Source organism: Sorex fumeus, unplaced genomic scaffold, assembly GCF_029834395.1.
Source record: "Sorex fumeus unplaced genomic scaffold, SorFum_2.1 ptg000011l, whole genome shotgun sequence".
Lineage (NCBI taxonomy): Eukaryota > Metazoa > Chordata > Mammalia > Eulipotyphla > Soricidae > Sorex > Sorex fumeus.
In genome coordinates, this window is record NW_026606068.1 from 6,701,397 (window position 1) to 6,722,788 (window position 21,392).

Consider the following 21,392-nt stretch of genomic DNA (forward strand, 5'->3'; position numbering starts at 1 on the left):
CAGGACAGGTGCAGCTGGGGATTAATCTCACCTGTAGGCAGTGGCCACATGCACCGTTCCTAGCTGATTTTCTTGGTATCCTCTTGGACCATACCTGGCCTTGCTCAGGGATCACTCCTCGCAGAGCTTGAGGGACCTCATGGGTACCTGGATCTGTTGGGACATGAACATATGTAGGTGCTCACAGCTGAATTGACCCTGGCCCAGCTGGGGGTTCCTGAGTGCGGGGGCCAAGAGTTCAGTCAGAGAGGGGGAGGTCGCTTCCTGGGACTGCCTACCCTGCCCGCACTCTTCAGAGCCTGCAGCAGCACTGATCATGTTTTCTTATTGTATACCCAACCCTCTATTTCCAACAATTACTCAGGGAAAAGCGACTGTTTCTATTTCAATGTCTGTCTTTTCTGCTGTGTGGAAAGGGAAAGGGACTTTTGGGAATGCTCTTTTGAGAAACAGTACAAGTTTCAGTATCCTTCTATAGTCGCCAAAGGCATGAAGATCACATTTTTTTAAAAATTATTTTATTTATATAAGTGGATAAAAAAGGCACACAACCATTGATAATATTCAGGAATCAACTTGTATTACAAGAAAAGTTTCCATATTAAAATCAATGGACAGTTTTTAAATCACCATTAAAATCAATATATCTATCAAACCAATTTCTTGGCCTCAGTTCTAATAGCTGGGCCATAGTTGTAGTGGCCGGCTGAGGGGACTGTGGCCGAGCTCATTCGGGGCTGTTGGAAAAATATCATTTCGACACTTTCAAAATCAAAGTCCTTTGGAGAGGAAGAACTCAAGCTCCCACCCCCAAAAGGTGGGTCCCCCAGAGAATCAGGGGTCTGTGAGGTTAATGAACCCCTAGTGGATCCCCTGTGGCCTCTCTCCTAGTTTCCAATGGGCATCTCCAATCCTGTCTGGAAAGTGTGTTTCTGTGGGCTTCTCAGGATGAGTCCAACTGTCACCGAGCATTATCAAATTTGGGCCCACCATGGACATAGATGGAGTCTTTCCACAGCACAGGATCCAGGCCCAGGGGAGGAACGGTTAAAGCGAATCATGGAGCAGATACAGAGACTTCCTGAGTTCCTTGACCAGAAGAGGAGCTAGCAGCACCCGTCAGTCCTTCCTGCTTCCGGTAGACGGCCATCCCAAGGCGCCTTGCACCCCGCTGCTTTCTGTTGGAAGAAATTGGAGTTCTGGATGCTGTCCTGGCTCCGTGCTGCATGGAGGCATGTGGTGTCTGACCCCTGAGGCATAAAACTGGGTGTGCTCAGAGCTCCTGATCTCAGGACTCAGGGAAGACAGTCTTGTTTTTTTTTTTTCAATTAGTAACTTCTTCATTATGAAAAAGCAAACCAAAAGATGAGATGGCTGAAGTTTCAGCTCATTCATTCATTCATTCATTCATCATCCTGTTATTTGTCGATTGCCTCGAGCAGGCCCCAGTAAATACATTGCCGTCCATTCCCTGACCTTCCATGTGCTATTTCTTGGCTGTTTTCTGAATCAAGGCCATTCTCTGTTTGTGAGCTTCTGCGGTACAAGCATTTTTGTAGGGTCGGCTTTCTTCAGGGACAAATCCTGGGATCCACATGTTCTACTGGCGCTCTAGATGAAGCTGGACATCCTTTACCTCCAGAGTGCTGGACGTGCGATGCCGAGCAAGTTGGCAGGCGGCTGTCACCACACTCTCGATAAAGACATCAGCAATCTCCAGCAGCATCTCTTCCACACCTTCGTCTAATTCCACATTGGGATCCACTTCTCTTACTAAGTCCTGTAACTTCTTCTTGGTCAATACCTGGCTGTTTCCAGGGTTAAGTCTCCCTCCTGTCCCACGAGTACCTGGTGGTTTTCCTTCTGTAGTACTATTGGCCATGGAGCCTTGCGGAGGGGTGCTGGCTGGTTCTGGTTATGCGGATGAGAAATTGGAATGAGGACTGAAGGGCCAAACTGGTTATTCAGAGGAACACGCTCAGAGGGACACTCTCACATCTATGCTCTCTGAGAGATGCTCTTCCACTTCCTGATGGGGAAGAGCTTTTATGCAAGCCTGGAGGGTGAGTGCCAGGCAGGGTGTTTAACGACCAGCCACAGTCCTGAGATTAAACCATTGGCCAGTGGGGCAGGGGCCACCAAACTGGCCTGAGCTTCGAGGTTTAGAGCTTGGCTGGTTTTAGGAGCATCCCTGGAACTGGGCTGTCCTGCTTGGGCGTAGAGCCCTCCAGTCATCCCACACTCAATTTCTTGTCCTTAGGGATTGCAGCGGAGCCTGGAACACATTTCTTAGCCCTGGGGCTGGAGTGAGTCACAGCAGGGCCCTTTCTCACACTGCGGTAAAGGCTGGAAGGAACAGGGCATGCTGTCACGGCCCTGAGCGACAAGGAGCTGAGCACAGACACATGCTTCTTCTTGCCTTGACCCTTAGGGCTACTGGGCAGCTTAAGGTCCAATGCAAAGAAGGATGCAGGAAAATCAGGCCTGGGAAGCTGCATCCGCGTGCATGAGATCTCAACTGTTATCTCCGCATCCCAGGCTGAGCCTTGCCTGCTCGACAGAGCTTGTCTGATGCCCCAGGCCTCGCAGCCACCGACCCAAAATGTACAGCGCCCGTCCACAGTGGACACAGACCTGCGCAGGGGACAAATGTAGCAACAAGCGGGCACAGGCTTCCAGCTCTGGGCCTGCAGGTGGGCAGCTTCGACACTCTGCACCCGCGGGACTCATCAGTGAGGTCTGTGTCCAGGGAGGTCAGCTTGCAGGTGCTGAGCACTGTGTGGACTCACAGGCTGGGCCCGCCTCCCCCAGGCAGCTAGAAGCTGTGCCTGCCTTAGATTTTATTGCAGGAGGGAAATTCAGAAGCCAAACAGAAAATCAAATATTCCTTGGATATTCCTCTGTCGGAGTAGTGGGGATTTCTAGAAAACAGAGTCCCTGGGCACAAGGGCTCACACCCAGATGCGGGCAAATCTCTCTCCCAGGCTCCCGATCTGGAGCTCAGGGTCACTGTAAGGGGGGTTCTAGTGCTGGGATCCCATCCTGCCTGGGACCCTTTCTGTTTTTTTTTTTAACTTTATTTAAACATCCTGATTTACAAAGTTGTTCATAATACAGCTGTTTCAGGCATCCAGTGTTCCAACACCCATCTACCACCATTGCTCCTTCCCATCACCATTACTTTGAATCTTCCCTCCAACACCCCATCCTGCCCCTTAGGCAGATGCTAAATAGTTTATTGAGCGTTTAGAGCTGAGCCTGAGTTGTCTGTAGGCATGATTCCCACATACTTAATTTTTGGCCTTTTAATTTCTCAGGAAACTTGGTCCCAAGTTGTTGGAGTATGGCCAGAGGCACAGCGGCAATTTGGGGGTATCAGGAATCCTGAAGGCCCCATCAGACTGCTGATTCACTTGCCGCACAGGTACAGGTTGACCTGCTGGCAGCACCATATTCCCATGGGACCCTTTCTGGACCTGGACTTCATCCCGAGCTTTCCTCAGGCAGAGGCCATGGCCTCCTTCATATGAACTTACCCCAAATCTGAGTTTTACGTCTTCTTGAAACTCATCGCCAAAACCGTCCGACTTGGCTTCCATCTCCAGATTCCAGTATTGCTTATCTCAGGGAGTTACCAGACCAGCGATAGCCCAGTGTGTAGGGAGTTTGCCTGCACACGGCCGACCCGGCAAACCCGGGTATGATTCCTCCACCCCTCTCGGAGAGCCTGGCAAGCTACCGAGAGTACTTAGTCTACACGACAAAGCCTGGCACGCTACCCGTGACTTATTCGATATGCCAAACACAGTAACAAATCTCACAGTGGAGACATTACTGGGGCAGCTGGAGCAAATTGATGAACAATGGGAGGACAGTGCTATAGTGCTGCTGATATGTAATCAAACCCGAGTTAAACTGCTTGCCACTTGGAGTGGGGTCACAAACAAGAGATCACTCAGAGGATGAGACAGTTGACCCCAGTATACTGCAATGAAACTCCTTTTGTCTTTGCATTGTCTTGTGTGCGCCTCTATCCATTACTTCATTAGAGAATCCGGAAACCCGGGTATCACACACTCTTTGAGTCCCAGTTTCCCCACTGAGACAGTGGATCCCCCCTCCGTGCACCCCTCTGGGTGAGAATCTGAAAAATGCCTCTGGCACTGCCTTTCCCCCAGGCAGTCAACGGTGTCACTTCAGGGTGCTCACAGTGTCCTAGAAATGAGCCCAAGGAAGGAGGCAGAGCAGGGCAGGCACCAGAAGGACAGGTGCGGAGAGAAAGAGCTGACTGCCCCTTGAGTCCCATCTGGATCACCCACCTCTCCCCAACTTGACTCCCTGCAGAAAGAGGGAGCTGCAGAGGAGTCTGGGATTGTTCAGGAGTGTCCGGAGGTGTGAGATTAATTGGCCCTGAGCATGCAGTGCTTTCCCAGGAAACACAGCAGGAACCGCCTTTTTTCATTCCCTGGAGGCACAGACAGGGTGTGGACACCAAGCAGGTCCCGCCCCAGCCCCACCAGGTGACCCAGCCACGTCACGCCACACCCTGTCCGGCACCCACCCTCCAGACTTGCATAAAAGCTCTCCCTCATCAGAACTGGAAGAGCATCCCTCTGAGACTGTCCCTCAGACCGATGCACCAGCCACAGGAGACCAACAGAAAATTTTTTTACAGAGCAAGACACCACACGAATTCTCGACATGGGACGGGAATCTACATCATCCACCAAGAGTGGAAAGTTTATGAACCCTGCCGACCAAGCCCGGAAGGAAGCCCGGAAGAGAGAATTAAAAAGGAACAGAAAACAACGCCTGATGGTACGAGCTGCAGTTTTGAAGATGAAGGATCCTAAACAGATTATCCGGGACATGGAGAAATGGGATGAAATGGAACGGAACCCGGCACAACAACCTCGCTTCCCTGAGATGGTGCTGAGAGATAAGCATCAAAAACTTCGCGAAAACTTTGACTGTATTCTGCGGCTCCATGAGAAAGAGAATCCAGAGGTATGCAAAGAATTAAGAAAGCTGGAAGTAGAATACGAGACAAAAAGTTCTCAACTGTCCTTTGCTGCCACCCAGAGCGCTCAGCCCGTGGGCGTGGACAGGGCTTCTCTGCCAGATGTGCTGCCCGCTCCTGCCCACATCAGGGTCCAGGACATCCCCCTACCCCCGCGCCCAGCCACCCTCCATCCTCACAAGGACATCAGTCCCTGGACACCCATCTGGGATGGTCTCTAAACTTCCTCGTCTCAGACACAGTGTCCCACGCCTGCCATTGGGCAGAAAGCCTCCCGGCCCCCTCCCGGGCCGCCACTTCCTCACGCCTCACAGGGTTTTGGTCGACAGGTGGGCTCTGCCCTAGATCCTCCTCTCTGGAGAAGAGAAGCCGATAGGCTATTTGATCCTGACCCGGGGCAGTGGGGTAGTATTGACACTCCCAGCCCCAGGGAAGACGATGGCCATCCTGAGGACATGGAGCAAAATGGGTACCATGGTGGTCCTGGTGATTGTGACCCTGACCGACTACAGGGAGACAGTGAAGTTGATGACTTGGGGCACCAGGATGAGAAGGAGAGAGATGCCAGCGAAGAACAAAAGAGTCTGAGTGTCCAGTTAATGGGTCAGCCTGGAAGGTCAAGGAAGAGAAGGAAGAATATGGAGGTACTGAGTTCTCTCCAGTCCGCGATGCTCCGACTGGCTGGTCAGGAGATGCCTGCAGAGGGAAGTGAAGTGGAGGGATTTTCCGAGTAGGAGGAGGAAGCGGAGGAGGATTCTGAAGCAGAAAAGCCGTCACCCAAACAGCACAAAGAGGAATCTCTCTCTGGTGCACTCACATCTGGTGCTTCCCAGCACCCAGTGCCCCCAGCGGCCATTCCACCTCCCGTTCCAGGACCAGCCCATCTGGGACCACCCCCTGAACAACCTTTCAGACAACCTGGGCCCCCTGCAGGCCTTCGTCTCGGACCACCTCCCAGAGCCCCTCCAGCCCTGAGGTCCCCTGGAATGCCAGGACTTGGAGGGCCTTTACCCCGACACTCCCTTCCTTCTGCCCTGCACCTCCGGGGATCCCCCCGCCTCGTCCAGGGATGCTGCATCTCCCTCTACTGCCCCCACTCGGCTCTGCCTCGCCTGGGCTGTTCCCACCAGCTCCCTGGCTGAGCCCAGGAGTACTGAGCGCTCCTCCCAACCTCACCCGGTGGCCCACAGCAGGTGAGAGGAGCACAGCCACAGCTGAGTAGGAAACGACGGCAACCATCAGTGCCAAGCCGCAGATCACCAGCCCCATGGCCGCGGTCACTCGCTTCATGCCCATCGCTCTGAGGATCCGTCGGGAGAACAGAAGGACTCCCGCTCCCCAGAGAAGGTCAGAGGGGGATTCTGCTGTGCCTCCTGCTGAAGCAGCCCCTGATTCTGGCCCCTGCCTTCCTGTTTCCGCACAAACAAAGGGGGAAGCCTCTGAGGCTTTCCTGGAAGAGATAAATGGGCTCCTGTGACCCTGGCGGGCCAGGCCACTTTGCACACTTTAGTGGTATGAAGCAGTGCTGCTAACATCCATGCCCATTCAGACCGTCATTCTCATCCCTTTTCAATTCTTTCCCTGTAGAAGTCTTTGGAAACTTGTGATGGTGTGTGTGTGTGTGTGTGTGTGTATGTGTGGGTCTTAATTCCTGACTTGTTTGGGTTCTCTCTGGTTGCCATGGGCTGGAATAGAGATTTCTGGGGAAGAAAAAGTTTATTTCAGCCCATCTTTCCTGTGTGTTGGGGTGTTTCTTAATATTTTCTTGGAAATATTTTATAATATTGTGACAAGGTTTGTAATGTCATTTCCTACTACAAAGCAAGATATGTGGGAAGAAATGTACAATTCTTTGATTAAAATGATTTCCCACTCATCTTTGAGTGTTTCATGAAGAAATAAATATTCTACACCAAATAAAAAATAGACTCAGGTGGTACCGTTCCATTTGGGGGGAAGTGAACTTCTACTTGTAGTTCATGAGATGCCACCTCCAGGAAAATGGCTTCAGGGCCAGCAGGGATGTGGCTCTTCTCCCACTCGGCAGATGCTTATTGATCGGAAGCACAGAGACCCACCATTCATGGAGCTCACCCACTCAGCCATTACCGATGCCGAGTCTGGGAGGGACAGAAGGCACTGTCACCAGGATACTAGTGCCTGTGTGTATGGTTATGAAGCAGGATACTTCTATCAGGAAAGAGCTCCAGTGAAGGCTGTAAGGTTTCTTCATTCGCCACGTGCCAGGGCCTGCTAATATCATCTCAGACTCAGCTTGTGCGTTGGTCTCTTCCCTGGTATTCTGACTGCTTCTCTAAATGCCCCAAGTGCTAGAGTTCAATATTGTTTCAGCACCTATAGCCTCTTTTACAAGAGTGTTCTGTTCCTCTTTATATTACACATTGGGTTTTATTCTGGTCATCCTGGACCTATGACGTGGGCACAGTTTAAAAAGAAAAAAAAATGAAGGTATGCTCCCTTGAATCCTTGTCCTTTGTGAGTTCAGAAAATAAAATGCGGGGACTGGTGCTGAGAGGAGCGTGCTTTAGGTCGCCCAGAATAGACTCCCTACCTCCCAGGCGTCCCCAATAGAGAGACAGGGAGAGGGGTGTTGGGGGACCTCAGCCCGAGGGTGAAAATGGCTCCATTAGTGCAGAGCTGCTAGCATACTTATAGATCATCTTAAGGGGGGGGGAGGGTTGAGGTAAGAACATAGGTGTGATTGATATTTACAGAGATAAGTATTAGGCAGAGGAAATTCTCTTGGGGAGATCAACTCAAGAAGACACTCTGTATCCCAGGACATCTACATTGCTTTTATCTTTCCCTCTAGTTGTATAAGTTATCAATACTTGCAGTGGTTTGAACAAACGCAGTAAGAGACAGAGATCCCCAAACTTAGTTCTCTGGGCTGAGAGCAATCAAGGCTTTTAACACTTAGTTCTCTGTGCTCTGAGAGCAAGCGAGGCTTTTACCATCTATCCCAGAGTAAGACCTCGGCCAGCTCAGCTTGTTCTTCCTCATGGGGGTCCTGTCTCTTAAGTTGTAACTGCTCACATCAAGACCATGCATTCATACTTTCTAGAATGTCCCATTTCTGCCGGGGTAGCTTTGCCACTCGCCCCGGGTCCATCCCATCCCCAGGGCGGGACCTCCCTTTTGGGGTGTTAGGAACTACAGACACTGAGGCTTGATTCAAGTAATTATGACCAAGTAATTATGCCCAGGAGTAGAAATAGTTCAGAGTCAATCACCTCCCAAATGTGAGGAGCATAGCCTTAATGGTCTTTCTGTGTGTATCCAAAGTACATGGCCCATTGGCAACTAGGAGAGAGGCCGAAGTGCCCCACTGGGGCATCATTAGACCTCACAGGCCCCTGTCTTTCTGTGGGACCCACCTCAGGTCGCCTAGAAGATGTCTACACAGCAGTAAAGGCGCCGTGTTGAAACAGAAACAATGAGAAGCCTTCCTTTTTCATGAGTGATCGTTGGAAATAGAGGGTTGAGTATAAAACACGAAAATAGATTGGTTCTGCTGCAGGCTCTGGAGAGTGGGCACAGGGCAGGCAGCCCCGGGAAGCGACCTCCCCCCTCTCTGGCCAGCCCAATTTGTCCCCACATTCAGGAACGCCCGGCTGGGTCAGGATGGGTCAAGTCGGCCATGAGCACCTACATGTGTTCACGTCCCAACAGAGCTAGGGCCCATACAGTACCCGAAACCCTGCCAGCGGTGATTTCTACACACACCAGGTGTGGCAAAAAGGAAACAAAAATCATCTCAGACAGGAACAAGGGCTCCCTGCCACCCACTACAGGTGGGATTAATCCCGATCTGCACCTTTCCTGCTGGGGGACCCCGAGGTTGCCTCCAGGCCACATCTGCTCCCCTCAGTGTGCTGACAAAGGAGCATGGCAGCCGGAAAGGACCCAAGTTGAGGGAAAAGTGGGATCCCAGAGGAGACAGACCTTCCAGCCTCCTTCTCTGTCCCGAGTTCGCAAGCAACAGAGGTTCCAGGGCTGTTGGATATTAACACTGACTATTTTAGGCTTCAGTGAATTGCTGCTTTTCCTCCTCCCAGAGAAGCTTAAAGTGCTCTAGTGAGCACTCCTAATGCCCTGAGTTGATCTCTCACCTTTCCCTGTAGTAGTTACTAAGTCAAAATCTTCTGGAGACTGTAGACCGTGAAGTGAATTATTTGCTTTTCTCTTTCCCCTAGAGCCTGTTCAGAGTTTAATACGGAGAAGTGCTCTATGCTTAAACACAGAGAGACCATAGATGTTGTGCTGCTAGTATTTGGAAATTGAATGGCTATGAGAGCAATTTTGGGCATTGTTATAATTACTTGACTCAGGCGTTGGTTTCCGTAGTTCCTAACTAGAGAGGTCCTGCGTGGGACTGGGATGGATGGGGGTGAGCAGTGAAGCGACCCAGGCATCGAAATGGGACAATCCAGAATGCATGAATGCATGATCTTGATGCAACCATTGTGCTTTAAGAGACAGCACCCCCGCAGGGAAGGAAGGACTAGAATAGGCCTAAGATGCTACTCAGATTTACAGTGGGAGCACAGCAGTCTTCTCCAGAGCCCAGAGAACTAAGTTTTGGAAACAGTCTTTTTTGCTATGTTCGTAGAAATAGCTGCAACTATTAAGTAAACTTAGGCTGGAGCGATAGCACAGCGGGTAGGGCGTTCGCCTTACAAGCGGCCAACATGGCCGACCCGAGTTCGATTCCTCCACCCCTCTCAGAGAGCCCGGCAAGCTACCAAGAGTATTCGATATGCCAAACACAATAACAACAAAGTCTCCAATGGAGACGTTACTGGGCCCGCTCGAGCAAATCGACGATCAATGGGAGGGCCTTTACCTTTACCTTTACCTATTAAGTAAACTTAAATGTCTCAATGTAAGAAATGATGCATGAGATGAACAGGCCATGAGCATGCAAGGCTCTCCAGGATATATAGCAGAAGTGACCTTTTATAATACCCTGAAGGCACAGACAGGGTGTGGACACCAAGCTGGCCCCGCCCTAGCCCTAAGGAGTGAGCCAGTCAGGTCCTGCCACACCCTGCCTGGCACCCACCCTCTGGGATTGCATAAAAGCTCTTCCCCTCCCGAAGTAAAAGAGCATTCCTCTGAGACCTTTCCTCTGAGAGCGTCCCTCTGAGCGTGTTCCTCTGAGCAACCAGTTTGGCCCCTCGGTCCTCTTCAACCTCTCCAATTTCTCATCCATATAACCGGAACCAGCCAGCACCCCTCCACAAGGCTCCATGGCCAATAGTACTACAGAAGGAAAGCTACCGGGTACTCCTGGGAGAGGAGGGAGACTAAACCCTGGAAACAGCCAGGTATTGACCAAGAAGAAGTTACAGGACTTAGTAAGAGAGGTGGATCCTAACACGCAACTGGACGAAGGTGTGGAAGAGATGCTGCTGCAGATTGCTGATGACTTTATCGAGAGTGTGGCGACAGCCGCCTGCCAACTTGCTCGGCATCGCACGTCCAGCACTCTGGAGGTAAAGGATGTCCAGCTTCATCTAGAGCGCCGGTGGAACATGTGGATCCCAGGATTTGGCCCTGAAGAAAGCCGACCCTACAGAAAAGCTTGTACCGCAGAAGCTCACAAACAGAGAATGGCCTTGATCCAGAAAACAGCCAAGAAATAGCACATGGAAGGTCAGGGAATGGACGACAATATTTGGAGAGACTTGAGCTGAAACTTCGGCTATCTCATCCTTTGCTTTGCTTTTCCAGAATAAAGAAATTACTAATTGAAAAAAATAAAAACCGTTCTTCCCGAGATCGGGAACTCTAGGCGCACCCAGTTTCCCGCCTCGGGGTTCAGACACCATGTGCCTCAATGCAGCCTGGAGCCAAGACAGCACCCAGAATCCAAGTTCTTCCAGCAGAAAGCAGCGGGTGCGAGCCGCGTTTGGATGGCCAGCTGCCTAGAGGCAGGAAGGACTGACAGGTGCTGCTAGCTCTTCTCCCAGCCAGGGAAATGGCAAGTCTCTGCATCTGCTCCTTGATTCGCTTTAACCGTTCTTCCCTTAGGCCTGGACCCTGTGCTGTGGAATGACTCCATCCATGTCCATGGTGACCTCGTCTTTGAAGGTGCTCAGTGAGGGTTGGACTCCTGAGAAGCCCACAGAAATGCACTTTCCAGACCGGATTAGTGATTCCCGTTGGAAACTAGGAGAGAGGCCACAGGGCCCCACGGCAGAATTATTAAACCTCACAGGCCCCTGCTTTTCTGGGGGACCCACCTTCTCGGGGTCAAGTGCTTCAATTCTTCCTCTGCAAGGGGTTTTGATTTTGAAAGTGTCGAAATGATATTGTTCTGACCAGCCCATGGGAGCTCTGGCCGCAGTGCCCTCAGCCAGCCACAATAGCTTTGGCCCAGCTTTTAGAACTGAGAACGATAAATTGGTTTGATAGATATATTGATTTCAATGTTGATTTTAATACTAATCTATTGATTTTAATATTAAAAATTGTTATAATACAAGTTATTTCCAGAATGTTATCAATGGTTATGTGCCTTTTTTCTCCATTTATATAAATAAAATAATGAAAAGAACGTGATCTTCATGCCTTTAGTGACTTAAGAAGGAGGAATCTGAAATTTTTATTATGTCCCAAAAGAATATTCCCAGGGGACCTTTCCCTATCCACACAGCAGGAAAGACGTCACTTCATATAGAAACAGTCACTTTTCCATGAGTGATTGTTGGAAATAGAGGGTTGGGTATAAAATAAGAAAACATGATTGGTGCTGCGCAGGCTCTGAAGAGTGGGGGCAGGGCCGGCAGCCCCAGGTGGTGACCTCCCCTTCTCTGACTGGCCCCCTCGGCCCCCACACTCAAGAACGCCCAGCTGGACCAGGGTCAAGTCAGCTGTGAGCACCAACACGGGTTCATGTCCCAACAGATCCAGGCACCCATAGGACCCTCAAACCCTGCCAGGAGCGATCCCTGAGCAAGGCCAGGTATGGTCCAAAAGGATACCAAGAAAATCAGCTAGGAACTGGGGCATGTGGCCACTGCCTACTCGTGAGATTAATCCCCAGCTGCACCTGTCCTGCCGGGGGGAACCTGAGGCTGCATTCAGGCCACTTCTACTCTCCTTTGTGCACTGTGACAGAGGAGCAGGGCAGCCGAAAGGACCCAAATCCAGGGAAAAGTGGGACCACAGAGGAGACAGACCTCCAGCCACCTTCTCTGTCCCAAGTTCCCAAGCGGCAGAGGGTCCTGGGCTGTTGGATATTAACCAAAGTGTGTTAGGCTTCAGTGAATTGCCCCTTGACCTTCTCCAAGAAAAGCTTACAGTGCTCTGGTGAGCACCCCTAATGCCTTGAGTTGATCTCTCACCTTTCCCTGTAGTAGTTACTAAGTCAAAACCTTCTGGAGACTCTAGATTGGGAAGTGAATTATTTGCATTTCTCCTTCCCATAGAGACTTTTCAGAGCTTACTACAGAGCAGTGCTCTTTTCTTAAACACAGAGAGCCTGTTAATGCTGTGCTGCTAGTATTTGGGAGTTGATTGGCTCTGAGATAGATCTTGGACATCGTCATAATTCCTTGACTCAGGCCTTGGTTTCTATAGTTCCTAACACCACACAAATGGAGGTCTGCTGTGGGACTGGGATGGACCCAGGGCGAGCAATGAAGCTACCCAGGCATTGAAATGGGACAATCCAGGAAGCCTGAAAGCACGATCTGATGCAAACCATTGTGACTTGAGGGACAGGACCCCGTGGGGAAGAAGGACTAAACTAGGCCTGAGCAGCTAGTCGGGTTTACAGTAGAAGACCTGCAGCCTTGCCCACGGAGCCCAGAGAACTAGGTTTTGGAATCAGGAACTTTTACTGTGTTTCTCCAATTACCTGCAATTTTAAGTAAACTTGAGTGTTTCAATGTACTAGTAGCTGGGAGAAGGGAAAAGCAAGGAATACATGTCCCCCCAGGAAACAGAGTGCCTCCTTGGGTCAATCCCCCCAAGAGAATTGTCTCTGCAGAAACGCTTCACCAATGCTCAGCCACACCTATGTGCATCCTACACCTGAACCCTTCAGACGTTCTATGCATGTGCCAGCAGCTCCGCATTAATGGGCTTCTTTGACCGTCAGTCTGTGGACCCCGTCCCTCTGCTCGGGAGTTGGTCATGGGCCTCTGAATGCTCGGGAGTTGGTCATGGCCTCTGAATGCACACATCGTCAGCCCACAGTTTGATCTCACACAAGGCAACATCACTGGCCATCTGAGCCCACAGCTGGGGGAGACTTGAGAGGGTCGCGGGCACTGGGGAAGGGAGGAAACACAGATTGGAAAAGGCCACGGCTGCTTGCAGCCTTTTAGTGCTTTGCCTCTGGAGGCGCAGGCGTTGGAACCCAGAAGGGCAGAGACGCTATTCGGACGTACTTCTTGCTCCTCTGATATCACTATGCCACCCCCTTTGGGTGAGCACCCGAGGATGCCAAAACCGAGATGGCAGCTCTGTCCAGGAGTCTCTGGCCCTTCAGTACTTCCAGGGATGAGGATATTGGTCAAGATGCAAGGAGTGGAAATAGGGTTGTGGAGTGTCAAGGAAAAGGATGCCCCGGCTGGGGAGGGAGGACTGTGGGACTGAGCAGGCTCACCTTGGGTGTTTTGGGGATAACTGGGTTCTGGTGTTCTCCTGTGAGCCCCAGGGTCCCAGGGCTCCCAAACCCCTTATTGGCTCAGGGCCCATTTGCGTGGGAGGTCAGGTCTCTGCTCCTACTGAGGCTCCCGGCTCTCCCCAAGACTTCTAGGTTGTTAGTTGCGCAGAGGCCGGCACTGCCCCTTTAGCTTTCCTGATGGTGGTTTTCAGCCAAAACTGGTTGTGCTCAGGCTTGCTCCTGACCTCTGCACTCTAGGATCATTCCAGAAGGGCATTTCAGACCCTATGGGATGAGAGGAGTCCTGGTCATTGCTGTGACAGGCAAGTGCCCACCCCTACCCTGTCTCTCTGCCCTGCCCCTTATCTCTTTATCTCTGTGAGCCTAAGGTCTGGGGCAGTGTTTAGGGGCTCAGGAAAGGGTCAGCTTCCCTGACCAGCTAGAGCCCCAGGACAGGCTGGAAGGTTTAAGACGTGCAGAGGGGTCGCCTATGATGGAGCTACCCCCTTCAGCCAGCTAGGGGAAACTGAGGCCCCCCTTCTTCAGCCCCCAAGACTGCCAAGGAGACAGCTCCTAAATTACCAGCCAGAGACCCCCAGCCTCTCAGCTCAGAGGATCCAGCAGCCCCGGGCCCAAAGGCATGCCCCTTGACTGCAGCCTGGAGGGAACTGACACCAGCAGCTGCCCTGTGTCCAGATCCCCAGCCCTGAAACTCCCATCCCCTTACAGGCCCCACCACACCTGCATCCAGAATACCCCGAGACCTCAGGAGAGACATCTGGCCTGCCTGTTTTGTGCTTCTAAGCAAGGTTACCTTAGGGTCGACTTCTCCCTCTCGAGGTGATTTCACTGAGCAGAGGAAGGGAATCAGAAGAAGAGACCAGGACTCACAAGGACTGGGAAACTCGGGCCTGGCCAGTTCTGGCACCAAGAGAGAAAGAGAGAGAGATTTCCATGCTTGGTAGGGTAGCAAAGTAAGAAAGAGCTTTAGGGAGAGAGGGCCCCCTCTCTGCCTCAGAATTGTACAGTTCACATGGTTCAGTGTGTTTTCAATGAGGAATAACGCTTTCTCTGTTTAAACCATCCTGCTGGTCGTGTGTGTGTGTGTGTGTGTGTGTGTGTGTGTGTGTGTTTTGGTGATAGGAAATCTCTAGCCATGGGGTTGGGGACCCTCCAGCCAGGGCCAGAGGCAGAACTGTCACATGCCCCACCCAGGAGCAGTTCCCTCTTTCCAGACTACCCACAAGGCCTCACAACTTTGGGGACCCCACTCAGATGGCATTTATTTTGGGTCCCTCCTGATCCCTCCCTCTGTGTCACTGTGTCACTTTGTTTCAGGGTTTCAGGGTGCCCCCTGCCACCTGCCTCCCGAGCCCGTAGCAGCAAAGGTAATAGCAGCAGCTGAGTAGATGCAGAGGTTGGAACCTGCAGCCTGGGTCACTGGCACTAGAAAGTGAATAAATGTTTCCATATTTGAAAAAATAAAACTGGACTTCAGATGCCCAGGGGCAGAGAGGACGCTGTCGCTGAGTTTATCAGAGTCAGGGTCTATGGGGAGGAAAGCTGAGATGCTGATGGGCAGGGTGAGGAGGGGCTGTGGGCCCTGAACAACCCGTGTTTTTCACTGTCACACCAGTTTGCGTGCAGGGGCCTGGAGACCCAGGCCTGCGTTTGAGCATCCCCTCTGGGCCCCTGAGTCAGGGTCAGGTCCCAGTGCCTGTCCCAGCCCCTTGCCATGTCCTCGGCCTCTGCCTGCCTGGGGAGGGGCAGGGACAGTGTCCCTGCCAGGGCCGTGGTGTGCTGGACACACGGCTACAGTCCCCGGAATGGGCATGTAGAAACAGAACCCTCCACCCCAACCTGGGATGCTGGGCCACCTCCCGAGGGTGGGGGGGCTGGGGTTTGTTTGGGGTGGATGAGAGCCAGGAGAAACCCAGACTGGCCACCCCACCGGGTAATGGACTGCTGGGAAGTAATAAAACTCAGATTTCCTAGCCCTGAGAACACATTTCTTTGACATACACGCTCTGAGCTTTTGAGAGAGCAGAAACCCAGGCACCACCTGATGCAGACATCCCAGGCTGCAGCCTGAGGATGGTGGGCCCATTAGAAAAGGGGGAGCCACAGGAGAGTCTGAGATGATCTGGAGATCAAAGTGAGACATGAGATTATGCACAGCCACCTGCACACAAGGCTTTCTTTTTTGTTTGTTTTCTTTTTTTTTGTTTTATATCCCCCCCCCCTTTGTAATTGATTCAACATGAGGTAGAATTACAAAGTTTGTCAATCATGAATGCTTTGTAACTATCATTGTGATTTAATGAAAAATTTAAAAACATATTTCAATTTACACATTGCTAAAACTGCCAAGAAATTCAAGTCCAGGTGTCTAAAAACTGGAAATTCAAGATTTGCTGATCATTGTATCATTGAAGACTGAAAATCAAGATTGAAAATGCTTCCCTTCAAATTTCATTTTTATGACTTGATACCAAGAACTTCCTATGGAGAATGCAGTGAGCTGTGGCTTCCCTAGAGATAATGCAGCGTCTGACAGGACAAGGTGTCACCATGCATAGTTTGCTTCAACAAAGGCTTTTCTAGTGCATTTTACGTCTTCATTCTCAATAAGCAAGTCTTTCACCCTAGCAAACTTCCTCGGGTCCTTGCGAACCAAGAAGACAATGTCTTCCACTTGGACGCGGCCTTGCACCCCGATGGACATTGCTCTGTGCATCATTTCCGTAATGAATTCTATGATGATGTCTTAGAGAATTTTCACTGATTCTGTATATGGATTCTGGTCATCCCCAAACGCGTACATCAGGCATCGTAATTCTTTGGAAAACAGTCCCTTTCTGCGAGCCTGCCCACCTTCAGCACCTCCTCCAGTTTCTTCGTTTTCTTCCCCAGAGTGAGGGCTTCCTGAGTCTTGGCTTCCAGAAAGATGCTGCAACCTCCAGGCCTCACTTGGACGCTCTTCCTGCTCTCAGACTGACGTGCTCAGAGGAACATTCTCAGAGGGACACGCTCAAAGGGACTCTCCGAGAGGGATTCTCTTCCAGTTCTGGATGGAAAACAGCTTTTATGCAAGCCTGGAGGGTGGGTGCTAGACAGGGTGTGGCAGGACCTGGCTGGGACACCACGTAGTGCTAGGGTGGGGCCAGCTTGGTGTCCACATCCTGTCTGTGCCTCCAGGGAATGAAAAAAGATTCCTGCTATGTTCTGTGAGAGCCTTGCATGCCCATGGCCTGTTACTCTCACCCTCAGGATCGTACAAAACAATCCTGTATTCCTCTGTGACTCCCCTTTCTGCAGTAAGGCAGGGGGAGACAGGTGGGTGACCAGAAGAGACGTGAGGGTCCCTCAGCTCTTTCTTTCTGCATGTGACTTGCTAGGGCCCGCCCTGCTCTGCCTCCTACCTTGGGCTTGTTTCTAGGACACGGTGAGGACCCTTCGCATGACACTTCCATTGATGGTCAAGAATCAGGGTAGCTGTCTCATTTGTCAAGGCATCGAAAATCAGATGGTCTGGATACATAATGAGATTTGGAGATGACCGCTGGATTAGAGCCGTTACCGACTGGATTCCACCGGACGTCAAAGGCCTGCCTAGCCACCCACGTACGAGATGGTCAGACTTCTTGTTCAAGACCCTGAACCATCAGTTTGAGGCTCTTTGTGTTCCTAGAATGAGCAGACACCATTGGGCTACACTAGCATGCGATAGTGACAAATGGAGACATCACTGGTACCTGCTGGAGCAAATCGAAGAGTAACGGGATGTCAAGTGATCAAATGATCAAGTGAGAAATCAGGTAGCGGCAATCAACTCCCACACCACCCAGGACAAGTGGGCTCAGGTGCAACCTGATGGCTGCCTGTGGGAAGGGTGGGTTATAAAGTCGGGGCTTGAGCTGACTTGATCAGTCTATATTTCTCCAGCTCATCCTGGGGGGCAGAGGAAGAGAGAGGTAGAGTAAGAGGATGAGAGAGAGAGGAATAGATAGTGAGTGAGAGGACGGGAGGAAGAGAAAGAGGGAGAAAGAGGAAGAGAGAGGAAGAGAGAGAGAAGGAAAACAGCTCACCCTGTTCCCAATTCTAATCAGAGGTTACCTGGACCCCAAGGTTTACCAAAAGCAATGGCCAGAGACCTCTGGTTATTTGCAAAATTATCCAGACCTGCGGACTTGCACGATGTCACAGCTCAGTCCTTTGATGGCACCACTTCCCACTCCCAGTCTCTGTACTTCCCACCATCTTCCCACACTCCTCCCTCCGGGCAGGTACGACAGACCCACATGAGCTCTTTCAGCATTTCTGGTTTCTCAGTCCAACCATTCTATCATCTCCAACCTCAATCCCAACAGATTTAGGAGGTATTTGCTGTTTCAAAAACTGTTGTGCTCCTGTAAACTTGTGTGGTGTGGGGCTCGATATTAATGTGTGGAAGGTGCTGGCTTTGCATGCTGCTGACCTGGGTTTGAGCCTCAGCAATCCACAGGGTACCCTGAGCTCCAGCTAGGGGGATCCCTTGGTGCAGAGCCAGGAGTAAATCCTGAGCGGCCCAAGGTGTGCCACAACCCAAACCCAATGCAAGGGCCATTCGTGTGGTGTGGCAGGGAGTGACAGCCTTGGAAAGCCGACTGTGCTCCACATTGCCCCCTGGTAGCAGGTTGGCACCTATGTCCACATCTGCACACACTCCTCCCGTCTGCCCAGAAAGAGCAAAAGGGAGTGCGGTGACTTCTCACCATACCTCCTGGAAGCTTCACACTCCCAAGTCGGCTCTGAAACTGGCCACGTGGAGGTGGTTCTCAGAAAAGGGAAACTTTCCCACAAGCTGCCAAGATGCCCTGATTTTGCCACCCTCAAGACCTCTTAGGAAACAGGTCAGGTAACACGAGAACTGGCCAGTACGTTCTATTACTGGGTGTGTTTCTTTAGGCAGATGTGTGAAATGAGTGTTTTAGTGGAGCCCAAGGAATATGCTGGCCCGGGAAAACCTAGATTCCAGCTTTCACCACATAATTGTGAGAAATTCTAGGCTAAATGGGATTCATTTAGAAGCATCTAGTAGCCATCGTGTGAAGCTTGGTCTTTTTGTTGTTGATTTTTTGTTTCAGTTGAGACTGGTGAGATACAGTGCAGAGGACAAAAAATTTACTTTGCACGATACCCTCCGCCCCCAGTTCAGTCCCTGCATTGATTAACATGGTTACATGAGATCGGAGGAGTAGATCCCTGAGCATAGTCAGGAGGACGTTGTGAGCTCTGCGGGGTATTTCCCGAAACATGACAAAACAAACAAAAATAGAGTTATGCCAGCACATTTTTATAAAAGTCATTTTCCTTAAATGGGCCCGCTCGAGCAAATCGACGATCAACGGGAGGGCCTTTACCTTTACCTTTACCTTTATTTTCCTTAAAATGTCTAGGATCATATAAAAGTTATAAATCAATATATAAAGTCACAAACACTTTGTATACAGTTGGTGTGTTTCTTTGGGTTAATGACTGTGAGGTTGGTCATTTTTGTGCACCTCAAGGAGCAAGATGGTGCAGAAAATCTAAGATTCCATATTTCAGAACATCGGCATTACAGATATTTGGCCAATGGGGAGGGTGATATGGTGGGCTTGGCTACATGAATTTGTTTGCAATTGATCCTGGAACCAAAGGAACTCACTTAGCACACTTTCCACTCCAGTTCACTCCCGTGAATCATACAGTCCATACAATCATAAAGGATTGATCCCTGAGCACAGAGTCAGGAGGAAGTAGTGAGCATTGCTGGATGTGGCCCCAACATGACAAAACAAACCAAGAAAAAAGAAGAATTACGCCAGTGCATTTTTATAAAAGTCATTTTATTAAAATGTCTAGGATCACACAAAAGTTATAAATCAAATGCATAAAATAACAAACAATGAGTATACAGCTATAAATCACCAGGAAGATGGTGCAGCCTGCAAGGCTTCCCAGGAGAACAGCCCTGAGTGCTGGAAGTTGGGTCCCCACCCCAGGTCTTATGTTTGGGTGTCCCGGTAAAGTCAAAGGAGGAGGAAGCGTCCAGGCGTGTCTGGGTCACAGGAAAAACGTCCCACAGGCAGCAGAGCGCAGGCACTTGGGGCCAGGCTGGGTCCAGCGCTGCTGGGCTGTCAGAGGCGGGGCCCCCGTGGGAGCTGAAGGCTGTGCAGGACCCGCTGGCTTTTCTGGCCTTTCCTGCCCTTCCTCTTGGCGGCCGTGGCACACGTTTCTGGGGCAGCATTCGGGGGCGCATGCTGCTCCCGGGGCGCCCCGTGCCCATGTCTGGAGCCGTAGATGACCACGGCGTTGGCGGGCAGGGTGGCGTCCGTCTTCCTGAGGTTGGGCGGCGGCTTGGGACGGCTCTGCTCCTGGAGCCGCCTCCAGCAGTCCAGGCTGATGCCAGGAGAGTCCTCGCCAAGCTCGGAGTGCCCAAACACCGAGAGCTCGAGTTCGCAGGCAGGCTGGCCCGGCAGGTCCCCAGGGATCGCTGAAAACATACAGCCTGGCCCCTCCGGCCCAGCCCAGCGCCCGTGGCCACCGCCTCTGTCCCACTCGGCCTTCTGCGTGTAGAACAGGACATAGGCCTGCTGGCTGAGGACGTGGGAAACGTCGCAGGCACTGACCTTGGCATCGTCCATCTGGTACCACTGGCCGTCTGCCGCTCTGACGTAGCACAGGTAGTGGCCACCGAGAGAGGTCCAGCCGGTGTGCACCAGGACGGCGTAGAGCAGGTAGACGAGACGCCCCTCCTGGGGCTCCGACGTGCAGCCTCCCACGTCCAGGCACTCGGGGAAGCTCACGTGGCCAGCCAGCTTGGCGCCGCCGTCCTGGCAGAACCTCTTCAGCACCAGCATCAGGACCCGCGAGGCCACGTGCAGGGTCAGCGTCTTGGTGGCGGGCGTCTTCTGGCCGCAGCTGCCGCACAGGTAGGCGTCAGGCCCCTCCAGTCGCTCGGGCTTCACCAGCTCTCGCAGGGCTTGGGCCACGCTCGGAGCCGCTCCCACGTCCAGCGCCACGTCCAGGTAAGGCTCAAAGGTGTCGGAGATGGCCAGGCAGCGCAGACACTGCACCTGGGACCGCCAGCGGCCTCCAAAGATGCCCGGGATGTCGGCTGGCCTCTTCCCGCCGCCCTGTGGGCAGCCTTGCTGCATGGCATCCACCGTGGACATGAGGAATTCGTGCGCGTCTTCCTGCCGCTGCCTGTGGAATCCGGCCAGCAGCGATGGGCACGGTGTGAGGACCTCCCCGGGGCACCGCAGGGCCCGGCTGATGTGCTTCCGCACCCCGCATGCCCTGCAGCAGGGCCGCTGGCCGTGGGTGCCACGATGAAGTCCAGACGCTGCCCAGCTGGCCAGGGCCGGAGTGTAGGTCAGACACTGCAGGGCGGCGTTCACGTAGCAGCTGTTCCCGACGTTCCGCAGCCCGGCTCCCACCGCACGTCCTGTCTTCCTCTCGGGAGGGAGAGCCTTGGCGCCAGCCCGCCCCTGGCCCTGCAGAGCCAGACCCACCTGGGAAGTCGTGGGCCACAACTGTGGGGCGGCCTCAGTCAGCAGTGCGTCGCTGCAGACCCCAGCGTTCTTCTTGCTGCTCCAGGATGCAGCTTGTGCCATCTCTTGGCTTGAGTGGAAGCTGCCCAGTGCAGAGAAGGGGCCTCCGTATCTCCAGAACTCGGCGATGAAGACTTCGTAGGAACGATGACTT

General features: G+C 52.0%; 1 protein-coding gene and 3 pseudogenes across 1 annotated transcript; 2 read left to right on the forward strand and 2 right to left on the reverse strand.

Moving 5' to 3' along the window:
- Positions 1–1,486: 1,486 nt before the first annotated feature.
- On the reverse strand, positions 1,487–3,599 carry LOC130020273 (transcription initiation factor TFIID subunit 12-like; annotated as a pseudogene).
- A 1,102-nt stretch (positions 3,600–4,701) lies between these two features.
- On the forward strand, positions 4,702–6,497 carry LOC130020383 (WW domain-binding protein 11-like; annotated as a pseudogene).
- A 954-nt stretch (positions 6,498–7,451) lies between these two features.
- Positions 7,452–10,689, forward strand: LOC130020274 (transcription initiation factor TFIID subunit 12-like; annotated as a pseudogene).
- A 9,133-nt stretch (positions 10,690–19,822) lies between these two features.
- On the reverse strand, positions 19,823–21,301 carry LOC130020275 (ubiquitin carboxyl-terminal hydrolase 17-like protein 6). Its single transcript, XM_056110882.1, has one exon. The coding sequence runs from the start codon at positions 21,299–21,301 to the stop codon at positions 19,823–19,825; it is 1,479 nt and encodes a 492-aa protein (XP_055966857.1).
- Positions 21,302–21,392: the final 91 nt, after the last annotated feature.

Bases quoted from the DNA above. Each gene is read 5' to 3' on its own strand.
- LOC130020275 (XM_056110882.1), bottom strand. From the start codon at position 21,301: ATGGCACAAGCTGCATCCTGGAGCAGCAAGAAGAACGCTGGGGTCTGC.